Genomic DNA, 23,812 nt, shown 5'->3' on the forward strand with positions numbered 1-23,812 from the left:
AGCACTGGAACCGCGATACCCGGAAGACACGCCGAGGCAACATGACACCTCCCTTGGCGTGGAATAAAACAGAATAGAAAAGAACAGAACCGAACAGAATAGAATAGAGGATAAAAGAATAGAATAGAAAATAAAAAAACTAGAATTTAATAAAACAGAATAGAAAAAAATAGAATAAAACAAAATGTAAAAATAAAGAAATAACAGAAAATAAAAAATATAATACAATGGAATAATATAATAAGAACATATTTTCTATTCTATTCTACTATGTTTAATTTTATTCTATTCTTTTTTATTCTGTTCCTTTATTCTCTACTTTATTTGGTTTTATTCTATTTCTTTATTTTCTATTCTATTTTATTCTGTTTTATTCTATTATACGAAACAGTATAAGAGTAAGTAGTACTAAGTAGTAATCTAACTAATTTATTCTTTTATTTTCTATTCTGGCCTATTAAATTCTATTATTTTCTATTCTATTCCGTTTTTTTTATTCTATTCCGTTTTATAAAGCAGCCTAAGTAAGAATTATCGACTCATTTCACCATTATACCTTACTGTATTTACTGCAGTATGTTTCTATTTCGACTTCAAATTCTTTTATGAATTTGAATTTCAATTCGTAAATAAATATACAAAACAAATCCAAATATATGAAACAAGTTCTGAAAACAAATCATTCTAGCATAACAAACATGACGAAACTGAATTATTAACTTAACAAGTGAATACGAAACGAACCAAATGTTTCCATTGTGCACATCTCTGCCCGTAAGCGGCCCTCCCAGCTGGACATGTGAGGATGGCCACTTTTTTTTTAGGTAAGCCCGGGCCTACTAAGTCATTCAAGCAGCCCCCGCAGCACAATTCGATTTGATAGTTAAGATCTGTATTTAGAGAGCTCACAAAAGGACATGTGGGAAAATATACTGTATATGCATCATACAAATACATTCACATACACAACTACCTTAAAATACTTGGTAAAGTGTGTTTAATTTTGAGGCAATCATTTTGAGCAGCACTCAGGTTTACTTTAGGCACTTGTTAGGCATGTTTAGAATTTTTGTACCAACTGCCAAGGGAAGAAAAAAATCCAACACAAAACATTTGGTTAAAATAAGCCACCCTCTTCTGAAACAAGCTAGACAATACAATACAGTGGTCTTATTAACTGATATTTATTTCAATTGGTTATGGAAAAGAACAATAATGAATAAAGGTTAAACTGTCTTTCAAAATTCTATTCAGCAGGAGATAAACTGGTGTTTGTTCATGACCTTGACCATCCTCATGTAGTTTCTAGATTAAAATCTTTATAAATTAAACCAGAATAATATACTTTAACAGAATACTGTATAGTATTCTGTACTAGCACGTGGATGTGATACCATGGCAAATTACGTTTACAAAATAAAAAAAAAAAACATTGTGGATAATAAATATATAGAATACTAGTATACTATACTAGAATAATGTAGCATATTATACCAGTATATTATAAAAGTAACGCTATACAATTTTTTTTTACACATTTAATGGTGAGTGTTGGTAAAAATAAAAGTATACTATACTAGAATATATAGTATAATATACTAGTACATCATACAGATAGACTATGGGATTCAATGCAATAAGGCTTGTTTAATGTAATAGTGCTTACAGAATATGTCATGTTACATATCAACTAATCGGCTTTAAATGGTTAGTTCACCTTTACCAAATACTGCCTATACAGTTAAAGGGTGCCTGTAGAAAAAAAAACTGCACAGCTATGACTAAATTGGATAATGCCTTTGCTATTGGTGTAGGCCTTATACATACTGAACTTTTTTTTCGGCCAGGCTTTGGGAGGTACATAAATGGCCTACACCTATGGCAAAATCATTATCTAAGTTTATTTAAAGCTGCGCAGTTTGTTTTTATCTACAGGTAGATACCCTTACATGCATAGGCAGTTTTTTTTTTTTTGGTAAAGGTGAACTAACCCTTTAAGTATTCACTAGTGCATTAGACCACTTAATTGCTGATCTCTGGTTGCTATGAGAACATTACATCATTGCTCTTTGCATCAATTGAACAAATAGGCTACAATGAACAGAAAATGTGATAATTAAGACAAAATGTCCTGGTTACCAATGGCATAAACTTTTTAAATAAGAATGAAATGGATATAACACCTTTAAAGGAGCAGTGTCACGAAAACCTTTGTACTAAAAGCACAAGCTGGTATACTTATGCCTGGACATGAATATATTCCTATTACAAGGTTTAAATATACACTCTGTTCGGGCTAACTATTTGGCTGCTTTCACACTGAGGTACTTTACAGGCACTAGATCGCAAAAAATAGCGCCTGCATAGCGCCTGTAAAGAGCCTCTCCTCTCACTCCAGTGTGAAAGCCCGAGTGCTTTCACACTGGAACGGTGCGCTGGCAGGACACCAAAAAAAGTCCTGCAAGCCGCATCTTTGAGGCGCTGTAGGAGCGGAGTACACAACGCTTCTACAGCACCCCTGCCCATTGAAATCAATGGGCAGCGCCGCCGAAGAGCCGGCAAAGCGCTGCTTTGCGGGCGCATTTAACCTTTTTTCGGCCGTTAGCAGGGGTTAAAAGCGCCCCACTAGCGGCCAAAAAGTGCAGCAAAAATGACGGTAAATCGCCGCTAAAAATAGCGGCGCTTTACTGCCGACGCCCCCAACGCCCCCAATGTTAAAGTAGCCTTTAGAGTCATGCAAGGCACAGATTAGCTTTCCAGAATTGTTTTTGTCCTTGAAATGTTTAATTACATTCAATAACACTGCTGAAAGAAATCACCTGTTTACAGCTAACATGTTCTCCAACACCTTCTCCCATGGCTGAGATGTTGCAGCCACAAATTCAGTAAAGCAATGAACTTGATGAATTCAGGACAATTATATGTTTTCCTGTATTAAGCACTGCCTGTTCATTGAGGGCTCATTCACACTTTGCCGTTCCAAGGCTTTGCATTAACACTTGCGGTGTCACCAGCACACCAAGATCTCCACAATGGGTCCAAAGCTTTAATCAGCGATTACATCGTTATAGCAGATAGCAACATTTTTGAGCCACGCAGGATCCCTTTATCAGGCATGTGACCATGTGATGAAGGGGTCCTGCATGGCTCCAAAATGTTGCTATCTGCTGTATCAATATGATCATGGATTAAAGCTTTGGACTCATTTTGGAGATCTTGGTCTGCTGGTGACATCACTCTCTCTGACTATTCACAGTTCCAGCCGGGGGTCACTTCAGTACCCACTTATACATACAGCCATCTCTACAGGAACGTGTGCGTTGGGAATTGTGCGTTGATGTCTTAAGATGCGTTGCGTCAGAGAAACCCATTTAAAATGCCTCAATGCACCATAACGGAAAAAAAAAACGGACATGCAGCATATTATTTGATTTTTTATCACAACGCGTTGTAGAGTGTGTCTGTATGTTGTGGTATACTGTAAAATAAATTAAAACTGCAACGTACTAGCACATGTATTGTGGATTAAAGTGGTTGTAAACCCAGTAAAGTGACTGGCCTCAGGTGATGCACAGTAATTAAACATATCCTCCTACATAAGTTGTACCTGTTTATCTGCAGTATTCACTTCTCTACATCCGTTCAAAGTCCAAAATTTATAAAGCTTGCCTGAGCTGGCAAAAAAAGGTGGAAGAGAGCTGAAGTTACACTCTGCAGGGCTCAGTGAGGAGAGCTCTGACAGCTGATTGGAGGGAAGGGACACACCCACCTTCACACAGCACACAGGAACAGACCTAAGGCTGTAAATCAGTTGGAGCTCTCTGCCCTGTCACCATTTTTCTCTAGGTATCAGGAAAACTTGTCAGAAGTGATTCATGCTGATAGCAGAGGAACCAGGCATCAGCCAGAAACTCCACTTAGTGCTTCTAATTGAGACAAGTACACACTATAGAGGGACATGCTTTGTTCACATGTCATGTCTGAGGTTTAAAACCACTTTAATGTGCATAGTGATTACTGCAGCACACCACCTGGAAAATGTAAATAGACCCTGAGTGATTTTATTTTTCAAAAATTGCTGGATAACCTAATTCCAGAATTTGATCGCTCCATGTTTTTGTTATTTTAAATTTGTGTTTATATCATATGAATGTCCAACATTCCATATACCATTATCATAATGAAATATATACGGTAACCCCTTTTAAAAGACAAATGAATAAAGAAGAATTGCAGCCAAGTTTTAAGTGAATATAGGTAAGGACATCTGTTTTCATTGTTGGCTGTGCTTAGTTGGGCAGTTTTCCTCTCACTTTCTCTATTGGCCCCTGACCTTTTTCTCCTTAAAACATTCAGGAAGTGAGAGAAATCTCTTTAACATGGACACAAATTTAAATCTATCAAAGATTTTAGCCCTCCCCAAAAAAAAGGTTGACAGGCGTTCTATCATAACCACTTCAGCCCCGGAAGAATTGGCTGCTCAATGACCAGAGCATTTTTTGCCATGCAAAACTGTGTCGCTTTAACTGAAAATTGCGTGGTCGTGCGATGCTGTACCCAAACAAAATTGACGTCCTTTTTTCCACACAAATAGAGATTTATTTTGGTGGTAATTGATCATCTCTGCGGTTTTTATTTTTTGCGCTATAAACAAAAAAGAGCAGCAAAAAAAACAATATTTTGTACTTTTTGCTATAATAAATATCCCCAATTTTTTTTTTAAAAAAAGAAAATTTTTTTCTCAGTTTAGGCCAATATGTATTGATTGGTTTGCACAAAAGTTATAGCGTCTACAAAATAGGGGATAGATTTATGGCATTTTTATTATTATTTTTTTTTTATTAGTAATGGCGGCTATCTGCGATTTTTATTGTGACTGCGACATTATGGTGGACACATCAGACACCTTTGACACATTTTTGGGATGATTGACAATTATACAGCGATCGATGCTATAAAAATGTACTGATTACTGTATAAATGTCACTGGCAGGGAAGGGGTTAACACTAGGGTACGATCAAGGGGTTAACTGTGTTCCCTGACTGTGTGTTCTAACTGTAGGGGGAGGGGACTGACTATCAGAGATGACAGATTGTGGTTCCTAGCTATTATCTGCATCTCCTCTCAGAACAGGGATTTGCGTGTTTACACACACGTCCCTGTTCTGCCTCTCGTGCCCGCGATCGCTCGTGGTTGGCGGTCATCGTGACCGCCGGTCATGAGCATCGGCACCCCCCGAGTACAGCGGGCACACATGCGCCTGCTATCCTGCTTAAAGGAGCTGACGTATAGCTACGACGTCTCGCTGGATTGTGCCGACCTGCCGCAATATAATGACGGTGGCTGGTCGGCAAGTGGTTAAAGTCAGATTCAAAAAAGATAATAGTTTACACTAGGTATTGTAAAATAATAACGAAAGCTTTTGAGAAAACATTGAAAATGTAGGCTTAGGCCTAGTACACACGGGCCGAATGTCGGGCGGCATTGGCTGGTTAAAAAGAAACTGGCCGACATTCAGCCCATGTGTACTGCACCTGGTCGAACAGAACCCGGCCGATCGGTCCGCTTCTGTCAATGGGGCATGCCAAAAAAGGTCTGCTGTCCGACTCCTGATCCAATGGCTGAGAGCACTGATCGGAGTGTTCTGGGGGGGGGGGGGGCTGTCCCCCTGTCAGAACACAATAGAACAGCAGGGGAGATCACTGTACTAACATTGCATGGTTAGTACAGTGGCTCCTCAACAGCTGTGAGGTTTTTTCCGTTCACCCCTGCTGGGTTGAACAAAAAAATCTAATAGTGTGTACTAGGCTTAACAGGAAAAAACAGTTTTTTCCAACAAGACCACTGCAGCTGAATTCTGTTTTTTTATAGGTTTAGCTTTATTGTTTGGACGACTGAACAATATAGAGCACATAGTCACAGACCGTTACTTAGTAAGTGTCCAAAAAAAAAAAAAAAAAAGCAAAATCTAGTTACCCCGCGCAACTAATCAGCTATCAAGCAGTTTAGTGTCCTCAGACTATCATAATTTACGCTACACTTTGCCCACTGTTTTTCACCATTTTAAATGACCATATTAATATTAAAATAAGAAGGAAATAAGGCCAAATGACCTTGCTGTCAGATTAAGGTCGTAGATTTGCAAAAAAGCAACATATATGGCCCTAGGGCCTAGACTGATGAGATTCTGGAGGCGACAGTGGAAAATTAACAAGTTTTTCATCATTTCAAGTCTTTCCTGTGTAAATTTTCAGGGAGAAAATATTAGATTTTTTTAATGTTGTTTTTTTGAAAATGTGCAAATACAAGTTCTTTTATTATAGGGATGTGGGGACACAATAAAAACTGTATATAAATGTACATATTTGGAATCTGACTAGTCATGGTGGGCTGAAAGTTATGAAGAGACAGTTCTCTTATTTTAGCAGTTTCTGATAAAGTTCAGTTTAAATGCCAATATCTCAACGTATCTTCAGAAGATTGTCATCCAGAGATTGTATACTGGTAGTGTTCATGGGGGTTAGGTTGCAAAAAACGTAAACCTGTCATGAACAGGCAATGAGATTATACAGCACAGTCCACAGAGATGAGATCAGTTTAATTTCCCTAATGTTATTTAAGCACCGTGACACTGCTTCTTCAAAGGGGCAAGCCTAAATTCTGTATTTTGCATACATTTATTTAATATTTATTAAAAATACAAAGTTAAAGCATATTCACAGGACATAACCAGCAACGGGCAGCTTTCAGATACAAAAAGCAGCTCGTGGGGACATTTTGTAGCAGTTATTCAGGGTAAAAATATAAAAAAAAAAAAAAAAATCACAAACAGTACGGAAATTTTTAGCGTTAGTGAAATGTATTTTGCAGTAAAGCATTGAGGAAAAAATATATCATTGCACATTTCAACCAAGTACATGAAAAGCCAGATATTCAAAGGTAATCCACTCTGCTTAACAAGTGTTCACTCTTGCACAGATAGGCTAAAATATCACTTTTATAAGCTCTTTTCTTGTTATAATCACATATTTTATATATATATTTATATAATCTTTTAATCTATTTTTTTTAACATACGCCTTAAAGCCTTAATAGACGTGTCCCCTTGTTTCTTCTTCCTCCAAGTGTCATCAGCTAACAATGGTTGTCCGATACGCAAATAAGCTTGGTGAAAGTAAACATTTTACATAAAACCCCCTCAGTTCATCAGTCAGTCCATCATGCTGTGGCTCTGTCTCCTCCAGTAGCTGAAAAGATTAAAGCCCCATGAATCAAGGGCTAAAATCTGTCCAAGCTTTGGAGTAAACTGATTCACAGTTTAGGGGTTTGGAATTGTGAATGGAAACTTCCTGTGAGACAGCCATTTTTAATATGACTTGCAGTGCTTTTACCTAAAAGTGCAAAGTCTTTTGCTACTAAAAAAAAAAGGCAGGAAATAAGCTACTCTTGGTGTATTTGTCCTTGAACAAGCGCTTCTTTAACACATCAACATACAGACTAGACACAGCATAAAAATCAAAATTTGCGTGCACAAGACACTGCTGCAGTTAATCCTGTCTGACAGTTTTTGCAGAATATTTAGAGACCACAACGGTCAGCAATATCTTCTCCATCGTTTTAACAAAAACATTTTTTTTCAGAGGTGTTCCACTTTCTGTGGTCTATTTCTTTGTTTTGTTTTTTTCTTTTTACATATACATGAAACATGAGCAGACTTGGGACTCACAAAACAATATGTAGAAGGTGCAGAACTACCTTAAAAATGAAAAACAAACAAACAAAAAAAATGTAAAAAAAAAACAAGGAAGCATAAACTGTATTTTTGTGTGTTTACTCTGCATAGCTGAATTCTATGTAACTCCCATGGTCGTGGAAGGACAAGACATGAACCCTTACTGGATTACTGGCCCTGCCATAACCATGAGTGTTATTGCAAGTCCTGTACAAAGATTTGATGATAGAAATATGATTTTTCACGTCTTCTGCTCACTAGATGATAAAAAAAAAAAAAATCAGATTTTGGAGGCAGTCAGAAAACTTGAAAATAATAATAAAAATATTAATAATAAAAAAGAGATGATTGGATAATTTACAAGCAGCTCATCCTGGCATCTTTTGAGAGGGCAGCAGTGGTGGTGCCCCCATCTATAAGGTAAACAGCTGTGCTCGACTTTGAGTGGCTGAAGGTGTCATCGCCCCCATTGTTGTTGACTTCACAGTCCTGACGCTCAGTGGGGATGGCCCATGTAGAGGGACGCCATCGTTTTAGGGAGTACGGTGTCTTTACCCTCTTCTTTATCTTCTCGCCTGAGCCAGCCCGACTGTCTGATAGCGTATCACCTAAATAACAAAACAAGTTTTCAGTTCCTTACAGGGATAGGATTTCAAAGCTTTAATTTCACCCAATGTAAGAAAGATAAATAGGATAGCATAGGAACAGCGACCACTGAGGTCACAATTCTAACAAGGACTCAGGGCCATAAGAACTGCAATTCTATTTTCTTAAAAAGTACTCCTTATTTCAACCTGATCTACTCAGTGAAGGGACAATATGTACCTAGAGGAGCCAAAACGGGGCTGATCTGCCGGAGGAGATCTCCAGACATCTACGAACTCTTATATTTTTCATTCTTTTAGCAGCTAAAATAACTATAGCATGTGCATGTAAATCACCGGTAATCAATGTTACGTTGGTGAAACACAAAATATCATGGATTATGATCAACGAAAAACTGACCAGTATTCGACGAGATAAAGCAAGCTAGGTTTGAAAAGTGTGGAATCACTGGATTGCTTATCTTCAGGTTCCCTGAATACTGAGCTATTTTGTGAGGGAAGGCCCGGGTTGAGGGGACCTACCCTACTCTACTCTTTTTTGGTGCTTTCTTTCGTCTTTTCCTTTTCATTTTTCACTTTTCTTGTTATTGGTTCTGTTATACCATAATAATAATTTTTGGTAGGATGCTACCGGGGGACAGTAAAGTCCCCCCAACTATGCAATTTTTTTTTATTATGTTTTGTTTATGTTTAATTGTTCTGAGTCACTGATCATATTGGATAATGCATCCTTGTTTTGACAATTTTCTGACAACTATTTGAGCGTAAACTTCTGTAGGATGTTTTAAAAATTGTAATAAAAACTATTGGAACAAAAAATAAAAAGTACTCCTTACTGACTGAAATAATCTACAAGTACTTTAAAGTGTTTGTAAACCCCATTCATGAAATCTGACCTAGGAATATATATCTGTAGTGTTGTTTAGGTATCTCTCTCCAAAGCTCTGAGTGTAGTTTGTCTCTGGTGTTTCATTCCTCTGTTATCAGCAGAGTCACCTCTGACAAGTTCTCTGATACATGAGATAACAGCAGCTGAAAATTTGTGTCTGGGAGGGAGCTTAGAGGTAGATAAGCAGAGAGCTTGTCTATTTAGACTACAGCTCTGCATGTTCCTTCGTTCCTCTACCTATATGGAGGGGGTGTCCCTTTTCTTTCAATCAGCTCACACACAGTGTAAGCCCAGACTCCCCAAACACTGCTGAACGAGGAAGAAAGGTTTCTAACATGATCTGCACTTTACAAAGAGTGTAGAAAAGGGAAGACTGCAGATATACAAGGACAACTTATGAAGGAGGATATGTTTCATTTCTGTGTATCATCTGAGGCTATTCACTTCATTGGGTATATGTGAGGGTTTACATCCACTTTAAGTTCCTACTTCATGTTATCCTTCTCTTCTATGTGCTTAAAGCCATGTACAGTACATGAGAAGGGAAAGATACATAGTGGTACTGGCAGTAAAAAGTTCTGAGGTAGTGAATTTGGGTTTGGAGCTCAATTGATTTACAGTATCTCACAAAAGTGAGTACATCCCTCACATTTTTGTAAATATTTTTTCATGTGACAACACTGAAGAAATGACACTTTGATACAATGTAAAGTAGTGAGCGTACAGCTTGTATTACAGTGTACATTTGCTGTCCCCTCAAAATAACTCAACACAGCCATTAATGTCTAAACCACTGGCAACAAAAGTGAGTACACCCCTAAGTGAAAATGTCCAAATTGGCCCCAATTAGCCATTTTCCCTCCCCGGTGTCATGTGACTCGTTAGTGTAAGAAAGTCTCAGGTGTGAATGGGGAGCAGGTGTGATAAATTTGGTGTTATCGCTTTCACTCTCTCATACTGGTCACTGGAAGTTCAACATGGCACCTCATGGCAAAGAACTCTCTGAGGATCTGAAAAAAAGAATTGTCGCTCTACATAAAGATGACCTAGGCTAAAAGGAGATTGCCAAGACCCTGAAACTGAGCTGCAGCACGGTGGCCAAGACCATACAGCGGTTTAACAGGACAGGTTCCAATCAGAACAGGCCTCGCCATGGTCAAGCAAAACAGTTGAGTGCATGTGCTCAGCGTCATATCCAAAGGTTGTCTTTGGGAAATAGATGTATGAGTGCTGCCAGCATTGCTACAGAGGCTGAAGGGGTGGGGGTCAGCCTGTCAGTGCTCAGACCATACGCCGCACACTGCATCAAATTGGTCTGCATGGTTGTCATCCCAGAAGGAAGCCTCTTCTAAAGATGTTGCACAAGAAAGCCCGCAAACAGTTTGCTGAAGACAAGCAGACTAAGGACATGGATTATTGAAACCATGTCCCGTGGTCTGATGAGACCAAGATAAACTTATTTGGTTCAGATGGTATCAAACCTGTGTGGCGGCAACCAGGTGAGGAGTACAAAGACAAGGGTGTCTTGCCTACAGTCAAGTATGGTGGTGGGAGTGTCATCGTTTCGGGCTGCATGAGTGCTGGGGAGCTACAGGTTATTGAGGGAACCATGAATGCCAATATGTACTGTGACATATTGAAGCAGAGCATGATCCCCTCCCTTCGTAGACTGGGCCGCAGGACAGTACTCCAAAATGATACCAACCCAAAACAAACCTCCAAGATGACCATTGCCTTGCTAAAGAAGCTGAGGGTAAAGGTGATGGACTGGCCAAGCATGTCTCCAAACCTAAACCCTATTGAGCATCTGTGGGGCATCCTCAAACGGAAGGTAGGGGAGCGCAAGGTCTATAACATCCACCAGCAATGTGATGTCATCATGGAGGAGTGGAAGAGGACTCCAGTGGCAACCTGTGAAGCTCTGGTGAACTCCATGCCCAAGAGGGTTAAGGCAGTGCTGAAAAATAATGATGTCCACACAAAATATTGACACTTTGGGCCCAATTTGGACATTTTCACTTAGGGGGTGTACTCACTTTTGTTGCCAGCGGTTTAGACATTAATGGCTGTGTGTTGGGTTATTTTGAGGGGACAGCTAATTGACACTGTTATACAAGCTGTACACTCACTACTTTACATTGTCATTTCCTCAGTGTTGTCAAATGAAAAGATATAATAAAATATTAACAAAAATGTGGTGTAACTCACTTTTCTGAGATACTGTATATACCAGGGCCAGATTTTTCATTAGACCACACAGGCTATTGCCTAGAGCGTCAGGGTAAGCACATGGCCACCCAAGCCACTTTAAATTCATGCTGGCTACTGCTACTTATAGGCTTACAGAGCCTGTCAGGCAAACCCTCCTGCATATTAATTCAAACAAAACCCAAATTAAAGTGGGGCGGCACAGTGGTGTAGTGGTTAGCACTTTCGCCTAGCCGACCCAAGAAGGGTCGCTGGTTCGAATCCCAACCACGACACTACCTGCCTGGAATTTGCATGTTCTCCCTGTGCCTGCGTGGGTTTCCTCCCACACTCCAAAGACATGCTGGTAGGTTAATTGGATCCTGTCTAAATTGTCCCTAGTATGTATAAATGTGTGTTAGGGACCTTAGATTGTAAGCTCCTTGAGGGTTAGGGACTGAAGTGAATGAACAATGCATATGTAAAGAGCTGCGTAAATTGATGGCACTATATAAGTAACTAAAATAAATTAGTAGGTAGATAAAGATGTGTTTCTGGTTGATTCTCTACAATACTGTGGACACATTCCTAGTTATGTCACGACAGTATTGATTGTGCCTCTGTAGACCCATTCCTGGTTGTATTGGTATTGATCGATTCTCTGCAGATACAAACCAGGTTGTGTCAATAGGGTACTGATTGTGCTTCTGTGGACAAGTTAGTGGTTGAGTTAGGCCTGGTTCACACCTTAGCATTTTTTAGTGCGTTTTCAGTTTTGCAGAAACACACTACAGTCCATTTAACATAGGTCACGTTCATATTTGTGTTTTTTTTTTGGAAAGGGTCAGGGTTTTTTTTCTGTTTTTTTGGTTCCATAGAATTCAATGGATGAAAAACGTGTATTGAAAAATGCAAAATGCATCTGGAACATGCAAACTGCAATCTGCATAGGTGTGAATCAGACCTTACTGTGGTACTGATTTTATCTCTGTGAACAAATTCCTTGTTGTGTCACTATGGTACTGACTGTGTTTCTGCAGACATGTCTTAGTTGTGTCAGTCTGGTACTGCCTGTGTCTATGTGGACACATTTCTATTTGTGTCGGTAGGTACAAAGTTTGTCTCTTTGGATGTTTGTGTTTATTTGTCCTGTTATTTTTGGCAATTCTGTTTTTTTATACAGTTGAAAAAAAGTTGAATCCACAGTGTATATAATTAAGTGGAACATATATGTGGTATGTGTGTGCATGTGTTGGGCTGGAGCAGTGTCCAGAATAGTTGTTGGAAAGGATGGGCACAAGTAGCTGGCCTAGGGGGCAAAAAAATAAAGATACTCCATGGACCCTGGTCAGGGCCATGGAGTATCTTGCTCGCATTGTATAAAATGGATAGAAGCCATTGTTATAAAATGATTGTACATATAAAGAATGCCTGGTGATCATATAAATTCTTAGAAAGGTTTTACCCCACAGCACAGGGTTATTCCTAACTCTCACCTTTCCCCTGACACGTAACCCAAAGATGAAATATCGACCTTAACACTTCACCTAATGCTTAAAAGTAAAATTCACCCTAAACCTAAAGTAGAACTATAGGCAAAACTTTTTTATTTCATTTTGACTAGAGTAAGAGAGGGTTATAACCCGTCAGATTTTTTTTTTTTCGCCATCTGTGTCCCATTGCAGAGATTTCCCTTCTCTTCCTGTTCCATCTCCAAACAGGAAGTGAAAGGAAATCTCTGCAAATGAAGGAAATTCCTTGGAGACCCCTAGGTCACCAGAACTAGTGTCCCCATTGGAAGATTTCCCCTCTAATACTTTTCTGGGGACAACCCAAACTTTGGGATTTTCTTTTACTTTTAGTTTCAATGATAATGGTAAACATAACAAATAGAGAGGGTGAATCTCCCTAATGGGAGCACAGACAGCAATAAAAACTGACAAACTTTCCAATCCTTCTCCACTCCATCCAAAGCTAAAAAAAAAAGTTTTGCCTTCAGTTATACTTTAACCCTGAAATAAAAACATTTTAACCCCTATAATCTTAATCAAGAGAAAGAAGGTAGTTGTGATTGCTGACTTACCTTTAAAAATGATAGCTGTCTGGCTAGTATTCTGACCCTTGGACTTCAGGACTTTCTCAGGCACTGACCTGGAACAAGTATCCAAATCAGGAAAGCCAAAGTAAAGTCAGAAGTCCTTTTCTGCATACCTGTTTTGCATTAGAGGTTAAAAGTATTGAAACAAAGGGAGCAGCTTTATAGTCAGGCAACTAGCATTTGCAGAATGGATGTCAGCAATGGAAGCCTTTATATTTTTTATCAGGTAAGGTGTCCTTTGAACTTAAAGTAGAACTATAGGAAAAACTTCTTTTTTTTTTTTTTTTGGGATAGAGTAAGGGGAGTTATAACCCCTGTCTGATTTTTTTTTTTTACCATCTGTGCCCCATTGCGGAGATTTACCTTCACTTCCTGTCCAATAGTCAAACAGGAGGTGAGAGAGAATTCCTGCAAATTAAAGGAATTTATTGGGGACCCCCAGGTCACCTGAACTAGTGTCCCTATTGGAAGATTTTCCCTCTATTACTTTTCTGGGGACAACCCAAAATTTGGGATTTTCTTTTACTTTTAATGATATGGTAAACAGGACAAATAGAGAGGGTGAATCTCCCTAATGGGGCAAAGACCGTAATAAAACCTGACAGGTGTTCTAATCCCTCTCCACTCTATCCACAACAAAAAAAAAAGTTTTGCCTTTAGCTGTACTTTAAAGTAGAACTATAGACAAAAAAAAAAAAAAAGAGCAAGGATGGTTATGACCCCCTGTCAACATTTTTCAACCATCTCCTCCCATTATGGAGATTTCCCTTTACTTCCCTGCAAATTAAGAGATTTTTTGGGGACCCACAGGTCACCAGAACTAGTGTCTGAATTGGAAGATTTCCCCTCTATTACTGTCCTGGGAACAACCCAAAACTTGGGATTTTCTTTTTCTTTCAATGATAATGGTAAACAGGACAAGCAGAGAGAGTGAATCTCCTTTTCCGGGGCACAGACAGCAATAAGACCCAGCAAGTGTTCTAATCCCTCTCCCCACTCTATCCAAAGCTATAAAAGTTTTGCCTTTAGTTATAATTTAACGAAACTCTTAAAGTGGTTGTTACCATCCTCTCTGTTTAATAAAGTGGTTGTTAAGCTACTATATTAAATTCATACCATCCTCTCTGTTTAATAATATAAGGTGCCTGTGTTTTGTTAAAAAAATGCAGCTATATACCTGATTTCAGAGCGTCACTCGGCGCTCACGTGACCAGCAGTCTCTCTCGACCTGACAGCTCCAGCGGGCGGGCCTGAGAATCCCAAGCTGACACCAGGAGTGGAGGAGGAGAGAGGCGGCTGGTCACGTGAGCTCCGAGCGGCGCTCTGAAATCAGGTATAAAGCTGCATTTTTTTTACTAAGCACAGACAGTGGGGCACCTTACATTATTAAACAGAGAGGATAGTGTGAAACTTTAACTGTAATTTCAGCAGCAGGAGGGGAGGAGCGGGCACTGACACATAGCTGACAGGCAGGGAGGGAGGGGGGAGAGGAGGACAGAAGAGTACAGGAGAACTGCAGATGAAGGAGGTACATAAACTGACCACAGTGTCAGGGCTCAGCAGCCATGATAAGCCATGGTCAGTTTACAGGGGGAGGGCAGAATCAGGCAGGATGAGCCAGGTATTTCAGGTGTTACAGGGGGCCAAATTACACAGCACAAGCACTGTGCTGTTTAACATGCTTTAAAGGAACAGGATATCTATCTATCTATCTATCTATCTATCTATCTATCTATCTATCTATCTATCTATCTATCTATCTATCTATCTATCTATCTATCTATATATAGATATATAGATCTATATAGATCTATTTTTTTTAGGGTAACAAACACTTTAACTCACTAAAATAAACTCTAATCTTAACCCTTGAGTTCATCATTACCCCCTAACTCTAATCTTAATCCCAACCTTAACTCCTAAAAATCCAGACCTACCTTAAAAGCTCCAGATGCTACCAGTCCCCTTTAGAACACTACCGGGGTCCAGAACCAATAGCAACTATTCAATAAATAATCCTTTGCGAAACAATTATAGTAACAACACTAAATATTTTTATTGCTAACAGTCCAACATTTTACAACCTTGCAGCATACTGCACCCTTATTAACAAAGAATATTACAAGTTACCATTTTGAAGAATATTTGTTTACCACTATCTTCTTATGTTTCTTCAGGGTGATTAATAACACAGAAGAAATCTTTGCCTCTTAACCCAAACACTAAAATTGTGGTTCACAATAGATATGTTGTAACTGCCTAGTTGTAAATGTTAGACACTACCCAGGTAGCAAAGATAACTTGTCACAAATTTGAGGCAGTGTTGAATTGTAAGTGTGTTAACGTGCTAACTTGTTAACATATTCACTGGCAAGTTGTACACTTGCAGAACACTTGAAGCACAATTTCTAGTTGACACTTTTCCAATTTCTAGCAAATCTGCGTGGCAAGTCTCTTGCGAGAGCAAAGTTGCAGTGGTGAGTCTACAGCAAGAGCACTGCAATTCTACACCATGAAAATTCAGCCACAGTGACCCCTGTGGCGGGATGACTATTGCACAACATAACTGAACCAGAACTTGTAGAAGACCTGCAGAATATTTGCAAAGAAAGTTGATCTGGAGTCATGCAATGCGGACTTGCTGCAATTGTGCAACAAACTTGTGAAGCTTGGCAACTCTAGCAATAGCTTAGCAAGTCATTGTCAAACTTGCAGCACAATTACTTGCTATCTGGGTACTTTGTTACAGTTACTATTATATGCATTCATGCTTGTGCTGTGAGTTTATATGTATTCAAAGCAACTTAAGCCAATGGACACCAAATTCCCAAGATAATAGTACTTGGGTAGCACAGAAATTATTTTTGTAGTGAGAAAAAGAGTGTTTTGCTTTTGAGACGTTTTAACTGAAAATACATTCAAATGATGGTGGTGCCATTTTGGCACCAATATCTAGGCCACTAGCTTGGATGAAATATAAGTAACTGGCTCCTTATTGCTTGAAAGATGACTTTATTTACCAAAATTAGTGATTTTTATCCAGGGAATTGGACAGCATATTAAAATGAATGGTTCAGATCTCAGCAGTTATATGGACATTCATAATCAATGGCATATTACACAGTCAGGTTATAAGTAACGTTATCACGTAAATACATAATTACTCAGTAAATACTGTAACTTAGATATATATATTTAAGCTTACATTGTGTGCTGCAGTTATCCATAATACTGGAGGTGGATAAGTCCAGGGAGTTAGGTCTCTGTGCTCTCCTTGTCTGGCGCTGTCTATGTTCTACAGAAGGAATCTGTGCTCCTGGATCTTGCTGTATACACTGGCTGCTGTTGTTATTGTTATTTGAGTTCACCCTGCTGGTTTCCTGTGGCCGATCCCTCCTTTCCACTAGTCGGTCTAGTACAGACTCATCCTGCCCAGCCTGTTGTTCTCTCCTCAGCAGTGGTTCATTCTCATCTGGACTAGAGTTGATGTTCAGACGGCTGTCCTCACCTCTGAATTGGTTTTGTAGCATCTCCTGTGCCCTGAGGGTCACTGAGTTGGTATTGGGACCTAAGACTGTATTTGAATGCTGGCTTGAGGGTCCCTGAGAGTTCACATAACCTGTCCTACCTGCAGTTGTGGATACTGTCACCACATGAGGTTCTGCAGCGCTCACTGTGTTCATTTTGGCCACTCCTGTTTCGACATGCTTCAAGTTAGATTTGTGCTTGCTGCCAAATTTAAGCCTAGACTCTTTGCCAGAGGATTTAGTATTTAGTTGAAGGGTGGTAGGTCTTTTAGGAAGGTTTTGTTGCTTAGGAAGAGGATAGTGTTGTGCAGGATGTATGTCTTGTACTAAGCAAGCTTGGCCATTTCCCACTTGTGTAAAATCCTGCTGCCCTGTGGATTCCACTGCCAGCTTAATTAGTGGGTAAAATAAGTTGGAGCTTGTGCTGCTTAGTGGGTCAGACCCACTGAACTGTTTTAGGGAATGTTCCATAAGGTTCTCATCTGAGCTTTCCTTCAGGTTCTTATCAACTTCTTTTGGATCCAGCTTATTGGTCTCTAAGTCTTCCTCTGTGAGCTGCAGACAAACAGGAGTGGGTCCAGTAGGCTGTATGCCATGCATAGCTTCATCCGAGTACTGGACCTCTGATATTGTAGTCATACCAGTGCTTGGTGTAAGTCCTGTAGTGTTGGTACTGGTAGTGTTGGTTGACAAGCTGGTTACACTGGTCTCTGGGCTAGGGAGACGTGCCTGAGCCTGCTGCCGTTCATAGTTAATAGAGTTCCGATTCTTCTCACTGGTAGTAAGGGGAGTGCTGGACATGGAGTTCTCAGATGAGATGTTCTTTACTATACTGTCAGGGTTGTGCACAGAGTCTTCAATATAAGAGGATGATGAATAATCAGGGTATGGACCAATTTTTGCGACCCGTCGACTTTGTGACAGATTGCTTCAGGGACAAAAGAATAAAAGAAAAAAATTAATACAATCTTAATCACCAAGAATGTAAAGGCAGCCATTCTACACAGAAACAAAAAAAAGTTATTGGGTTCTCCGTCTACATATATAATATATCTATCTATAGTTTTTCTCTAAATGTTTCTTTAACCCTTCTGGTTTTAAAGGAAACACCCTCAACATGTTGTGATAGAATCCACATACAGTACATTTAGCAAAACACAATCAATAAATCATACTTAGGGACTTTCAACCGTAGTAATATTTGGCAGTGATCTTTCTCAGACCAGCTCATTGCAGTGCACATACCGCTCATTCTGCACAGCTGTAGAGGTTGGATTGATGGTTGGGCTTACTGACTTATTCCTCTCCCAGATCATCATTAACTCAGCCATTCTCTCCTCTGCACATTGTGCTGTAAGCCTGGCTTCTGCATCCTGATCCCAGCAATCATCAATTGTTTCTTTAAGTGATCTTACAGCCTGTGGAGAAAATTAATCATTTGTTATAGTACCTAAAGGAATAACTAGGGCTAAAACTTCTTTTTGCATTCAGAAAGCTCTATACTATATTACATACAACAGTAAATATTGACCTTAGTACTTCATATTTTATGTTCTTGCCATGTTACATTGTCTCATTATTGAAAGCATTCTTCGTGGAGGTACCGCTTTATTACTTTACTATCTAGTAGATATACTATTGGAATAGGGCTTGTTCACATGTGCGGCACCTATTGGCACCCTTTGAAAAGCGATCTGGGGTGGATTGCTTTCCATAGGCAGTTGACAAGTGGTGAGAAGGCGATATGTCACTTCCTTGTACCTGATTTAACCCTATAAATGCTGTATCCATGTGCTGCAATGCCACACCACCATGCTGCATTGTACACAGTTGTGAGGCGGTTGCAATGCAGTCAGTGCCATCTACCAGTGCCCATCAGTGCTGCCCATCAGTGCCACTTATTAGTGCCCATCAGTGCCGCCTATCAGTGCTGGATGTCAGTGCCCATCAGTGCCCGTCAGTGCAGCCTCATTGGTGACCATCAGTGAAGGAGAAAACGTATTTACAAATTTTAATAACAGAAACGAAGAAAAACTTTTTTTTTTCTCCAAAATTTTCGGTCTTTTTTTTATTTGTTTAGCAAAAAATAAAAAACCCCAGTGGTGATCAAATACCACCAAAAGAAAGCTCTATTTCTGGGAAAAAATGATAACAATTTCATATGGGTACAGTTTTGCATGACCACACAATTGTCAGTCAAAGTGCGACAACAATGAAAGCTGAAAATTGGCCTGGGCAGGAAGGGAGTGAAAGTTCCCTGTATTGAAGTGGTTAACCACCCTTCAACCATTCCCTCCTAAGCTGCAAAGGCAATGGATGAAGGTGAACACATGTACTTAGCATCGCTGCATGGCAAAAAGTACCCCCATTGTATTTGGGGTTTGAATAAGGCAATGCAGCAACTGCGTGCATTCCCAGTTGTACAGATTTTTAGGGGTTAAAACAGGTGGTGAGGAGGACTTACAATGCCTCTTCTCCTCCTGTCAAACACTCTCTGAAAAGCAATCCACTGCAGTATACTCTTCAGATGGCGAAGTGTGTAAATGAGCCTTAAAAGATCTGCTGGGGGTGAGCATTCAGCTTGTGGAGCCCCTTTGAGCTGCAGAAGCACTATGCTGTATTATGCCTTGCCCCACTCCAACCAAATTAGAAAGATACATTTCAGTCGAAGATATCTCACCAAATGCGATGTCAGCAATGAAACATATCAATTGACTAGGTTTCATCTGGCATTTGCAGCTGGTTAAAAACATACACAAGTTTCAGAATTCCAAAAGCTATCTTGTGTTTTTGTGCAAACCCATTTGTTCCCTTTATTATTAGTTTCCTGGACTTGTTGCCAACTTGGACATATCTAATTTCACTTTGGTACTGATAAATTTGCACATTGCAAATAGGTGCCTGGGCTTTTACCACATGGCTTTTTTTATTGTGATAGAATTTGCAACACTAACATCACTGTGACTTATGCCACGTACACATGAGCGGACTTTACGGCAGACTTGGTTCGGCGGACCGGATTCCGTCGGACACTTCGATCGCATGTGGGCTCCAGCGGACTTTTTTTTCCCAAAAGTTCGACGGACCTAGAAATGAAACATGTTTCAAATCTTTCCGACGGACTCGAGTCCGGTCGAAAAGTCCACTCGTCTGTATGCTAGTCCACTGGACAAAAACCGACGCTAGGGCAGCTATTGGCTACTGGCTATGAACTTCCTTGTTTTAGTCCGGTCGTACGTCATAACGTACAAATCCGTCGGACTTTGGTTGATCGTGTGTAGGCAAGTCCGTTCATTCGGAAAGTCAGTCGAAAAGTCAGTCGAAAAGTCCGCCGGACCAAGTCTGCCGTAAAGTCCGCTCATGTGTACGCGGCATTAGTGGTGTGTTGGGTTCAGGTTAAAGGTTAGTTGTAATGGTTACATTCAGGTTAACAGTTAGATTTATGGCAGAGATTAAGGATAAGGTTTAGGATTACAGAAAGTAAGTAAGTAAGGGCGAAAGAATGAGGCCAATAGAAACACAGACATAATTAAAACACTTTAGTAGTGTGTTAAAAAAAAAAAAAAAAAAAGGATTATGGCTCTCCTGACACTTGTGCTTTAGGAGCACTAAAACAAGCATTTGGACAAACTTTACCCCAATGCAGAGTTATGCCCTGTACAGACGATAGGATTTTCCGGCAACAAAATCCTGGATTTATTTCTGACGGAAGTTGGCTAAAACTTGTCTTGCAAACACATGGTCACACAATGTTGTCGGAAATTCTGAACGTCAAGAACGCGGTGACGTACAACACATAGGACGAGCCGAGAAAAATGAAGTTCAATAGCCAGTGCGGCTCTTCTGCTTGATTCTGAGCATGCGTGGAATTTTGTGCGTCGGAACTGTGTACACACAATCGGAATTTCCGACAACGGATTTTGTTGTCGGAAAATTTAAGATCCAGATCTCAAATTTTGTTTGTCAGAAATTCCGACAGAAAATGTCCGACAACAAGCTCCCATCGAACATTTTTTGTCGGAAAATCCTATCGTGTGTACAGGGCATAAGGCTGGCCATACATTATACAATTTTTTTCTATAGTTTTCCTTTAGATTTACCAAAACCTTATAATATGAGGTCAAATCTAAACACTTTCAATTTGTGTGCAATCAGGCAGGCCCTTGTACTACATAGTTGAAGGTAAATTTAAAGGAAATTGAATAAGAAAATTGTATAATGTATGGCCATCTTAACACATGCCACTCTGTACAGTGTGTTGCAGTGTTATCCATTTAGAATGACACTGTATAGAACAACTACAATAGGTGCCAATGGTCCTGCACTGCAGCACACCATAACACATATACAAATCTTGTGGTGTGAGGAGTAAAAAAAATGCCACAAACCCTGCCCATTCTATATGAATGACTGTTTTATTGCAATGCACATTAAAGGTCAACATACTACACATTAGCTTGCATGCAGTAATCCACCACAATGGAACATGAAGGAGCTAAGTTATCAGTCAATGTAGTATTCATGATTTGATTTTCAATTGGACCCAGACTGGAGTAAAGAAAAGCTGGGCAGCTGAAAACAGCACTCAGTAAAATACTAAAGCGCTGATATGTAAAATGTGAAGATAAAGTGAATGCTGTGCAAATGTTGTGAATATATAATATGGGCAAAACTACCCAAATAATCCCAAACAATTCCAAATAGTCCCAAAAAATTGGGATAGGAGTGAAAAAATAGTGCAAAAATCCCGATATAGGGATATAAAACAAAACTAGGAAATAGTCAAATAATTAAAGCCGCACCAATATAAAAGTGATCTGATAACACTACAGAAATAGGTAATTCTAATAAGAAAAAGGTGCGCTACAATTAACTTCCTAAAACATATAAATGTTGAACATAATGCCGTGAATTCAAAATTATGTGAAGCACATGGCTCCTTTCAACGCGTTGCGTCACATGTCACGTGACTTTATCAAGGGTCATATAATAAGTCACGTGACATGTGACGCAATGCGTCGGGAGGAGCCAGTGACGTCATCCGTCATCCGACCTGCCTGTGTGCTAGACACACTGATCGGTGAGAGGAAGGAGAACGCGAACAGGTCTGATTGATTCATATAAGCGCTGTTACTTGCCAAACCATGTGAGTTAATACACATATGCTTTTAAGCCAATAATGTGGAGGTGGTTCATTGCGCAATGATATCCCCCTTTTTTTTCCTTATGGTTGCATGAATGTAAATGGGAGGAAATTAAAACTATCAGTGGAGGGTGTCAGAAGTGCAGGAGGTGAGAATCACATTCAAAAGGAACGATTGACTAAAGCAACCAGCAATAGCATCTGTGGTGTGTTCTCCTGCTGAGCACATATAGAACATTCACCCATAGCCCCTGAAGGATACAGATCACCATCTACTTTTTGTTTTTGTTCTTTGGTTTATATTAATGAAGGCAATTATGGAAATTGATTTTATTATATCTGCGGCATCTGTTTAATAGGCATGTGCTTCACATAATTTTTAATTCACTGCATTATGTACAACATTTATATGTTTTAGGAAGTTAATTGTAGCGCACCTTTTTCTTATTAGAATTAGCGGAAAACAGCAACCTATCAGTTTTTGAATGAGGTTTATGAAGTTTTGTAAAGTCGGCTATAGATGGTACGAAGCTCGGCCAGTTCAGTAGGGACCGGACGAGATTCAAACCATCTATTGGCAGGCTGACTGTACCCAAACAGATTGTTGTACAGCTTGGGTACAACCAGCATGTTGGATTTTACTAGCAATAATCACTGGCAGGGACAGCTTCCCCCCATGACCCCCCCCCCCCACAGGAGAACACAATTGCTCCATGGGAGGGATTCCCCCATCAACACTGGCTGTGGTGATGGGGGAATCAAGCAATTTTCTTTCCTACCCGTGGTTGCAGGAAAGGAAATCGCATTTCGTATTTATGGCCTGCTTAACTTAGTGGCTACCATAGATAGCAATCCTATTTTCCTTTTCATATAGGAAAGATATCTGACCATACTTGTACAGAGCTGTTGTGTTCTGACAGGGGGACCGCCCCCCCACAAGAACACTCCAATCAGCACTCTGCCGTTGGCTGATCGGGAGTTGGTCGGCTGATGGTTTCCAGCATGCACGTCTAACAGAAGTCAGTCAAACAGCCGGCTTCTGTCGGACAGACCGACATACACACAGGCCAATGTCGGACTTTTTTTTTTAAACTGGCCTTTGTCTCCTGACATTCGGCCTGTTTGTACCTGGCTTAACTCTGTACATTAGAAAAACTATAACAAAAAAAACAAAAAACTACATAATAGGTGGGTTAAGGAACTCTTGCCATGCAATAGATTTGCATGGCAAGAGTTCTTCAACCTACCTACTATGTAGTTAAAATGTTAAAATGCAAGAATGGATCTTGGTAGAAGGCATAAAAAGGTCCACCATTTCTAGTTGTGAAATATTTTGGTGACACGGCTGTCCACATCCTTAATATATGTTCATGTGCTAAATAAACATACGCACAAGAAAAAAGTATTCACATATCTGAACTTACCAGGCTGTTCTCTTTCCATGCCTCCGGAAATTTAGGCCTCTGCTTCTCTCTTGACACCAATACTTGCATGTCTTCAAATGTAGGGTGATTGCCAGCTTCAGTCTGAAATGCCATTTGATACTCCGGTACAGATTCCCCTGCACATAGATTATTATGATGGTTAATACCACAGAACACTGAAACAAGCATGAGTAATAGCACTAAGT

At 39.8% G+C, this 23,812-nt stretch overlaps 1 protein-coding gene across 2 annotated transcripts in view; it reads right to left on the reverse strand.

Moving 5' to 3' along the window:
• Positions 1 to 1,168: 1,168 nt before the first annotated feature.
• The window catches only part of BMPR2 (bone morphogenetic protein receptor type 2), a 304,173-nt gene continuing 281,529 nt past the window's right edge, over positions 1,169 to 23,812 (reverse strand). Inside the window, exons 10-14 of one of the 2 annotated variants that reach the window (XR_012244982.1) lie at positions 23,607 to 23,743; positions 18,285 to 18,457; positions 16,718 to 17,967; positions 2,007 to 8,341; positions 1,169 to 1,717 (exon numbers count right to left, since the gene is read on the reverse strand). Coding sequence is in view for 1 of the 2 variants with exons in the window: in XM_073633288.1 (XP_073489389.1) it covers positions 8,091 to 8,341; positions 16,718 to 17,967; positions 18,285 to 18,457; positions 23,607 to 23,743 (1,811 nt within the window). In the remaining variant the exon portion in view is untranslated. Of the gene's footprint in view, positions 8,342 to 16,717; positions 17,968 to 18,284; positions 18,458 to 23,606; positions 23,744 to 23,812 lie in introns of both variants that reach the window. The other variant, XM_073633288.1, reaches the window with a different exon arrangement.

The sequence above is a fragment of the Aquarana catesbeiana genome, linkage group LG06 (assembly GCF_042186555.1).
Source record: "Aquarana catesbeiana isolate 2022-GZ linkage group LG06, ASM4218655v1, whole genome shotgun sequence".
NCBI classification, from domain to species: Eukaryota; Metazoa; Chordata; class Amphibia; order Anura; family Ranidae; genus Aquarana; species Aquarana catesbeiana.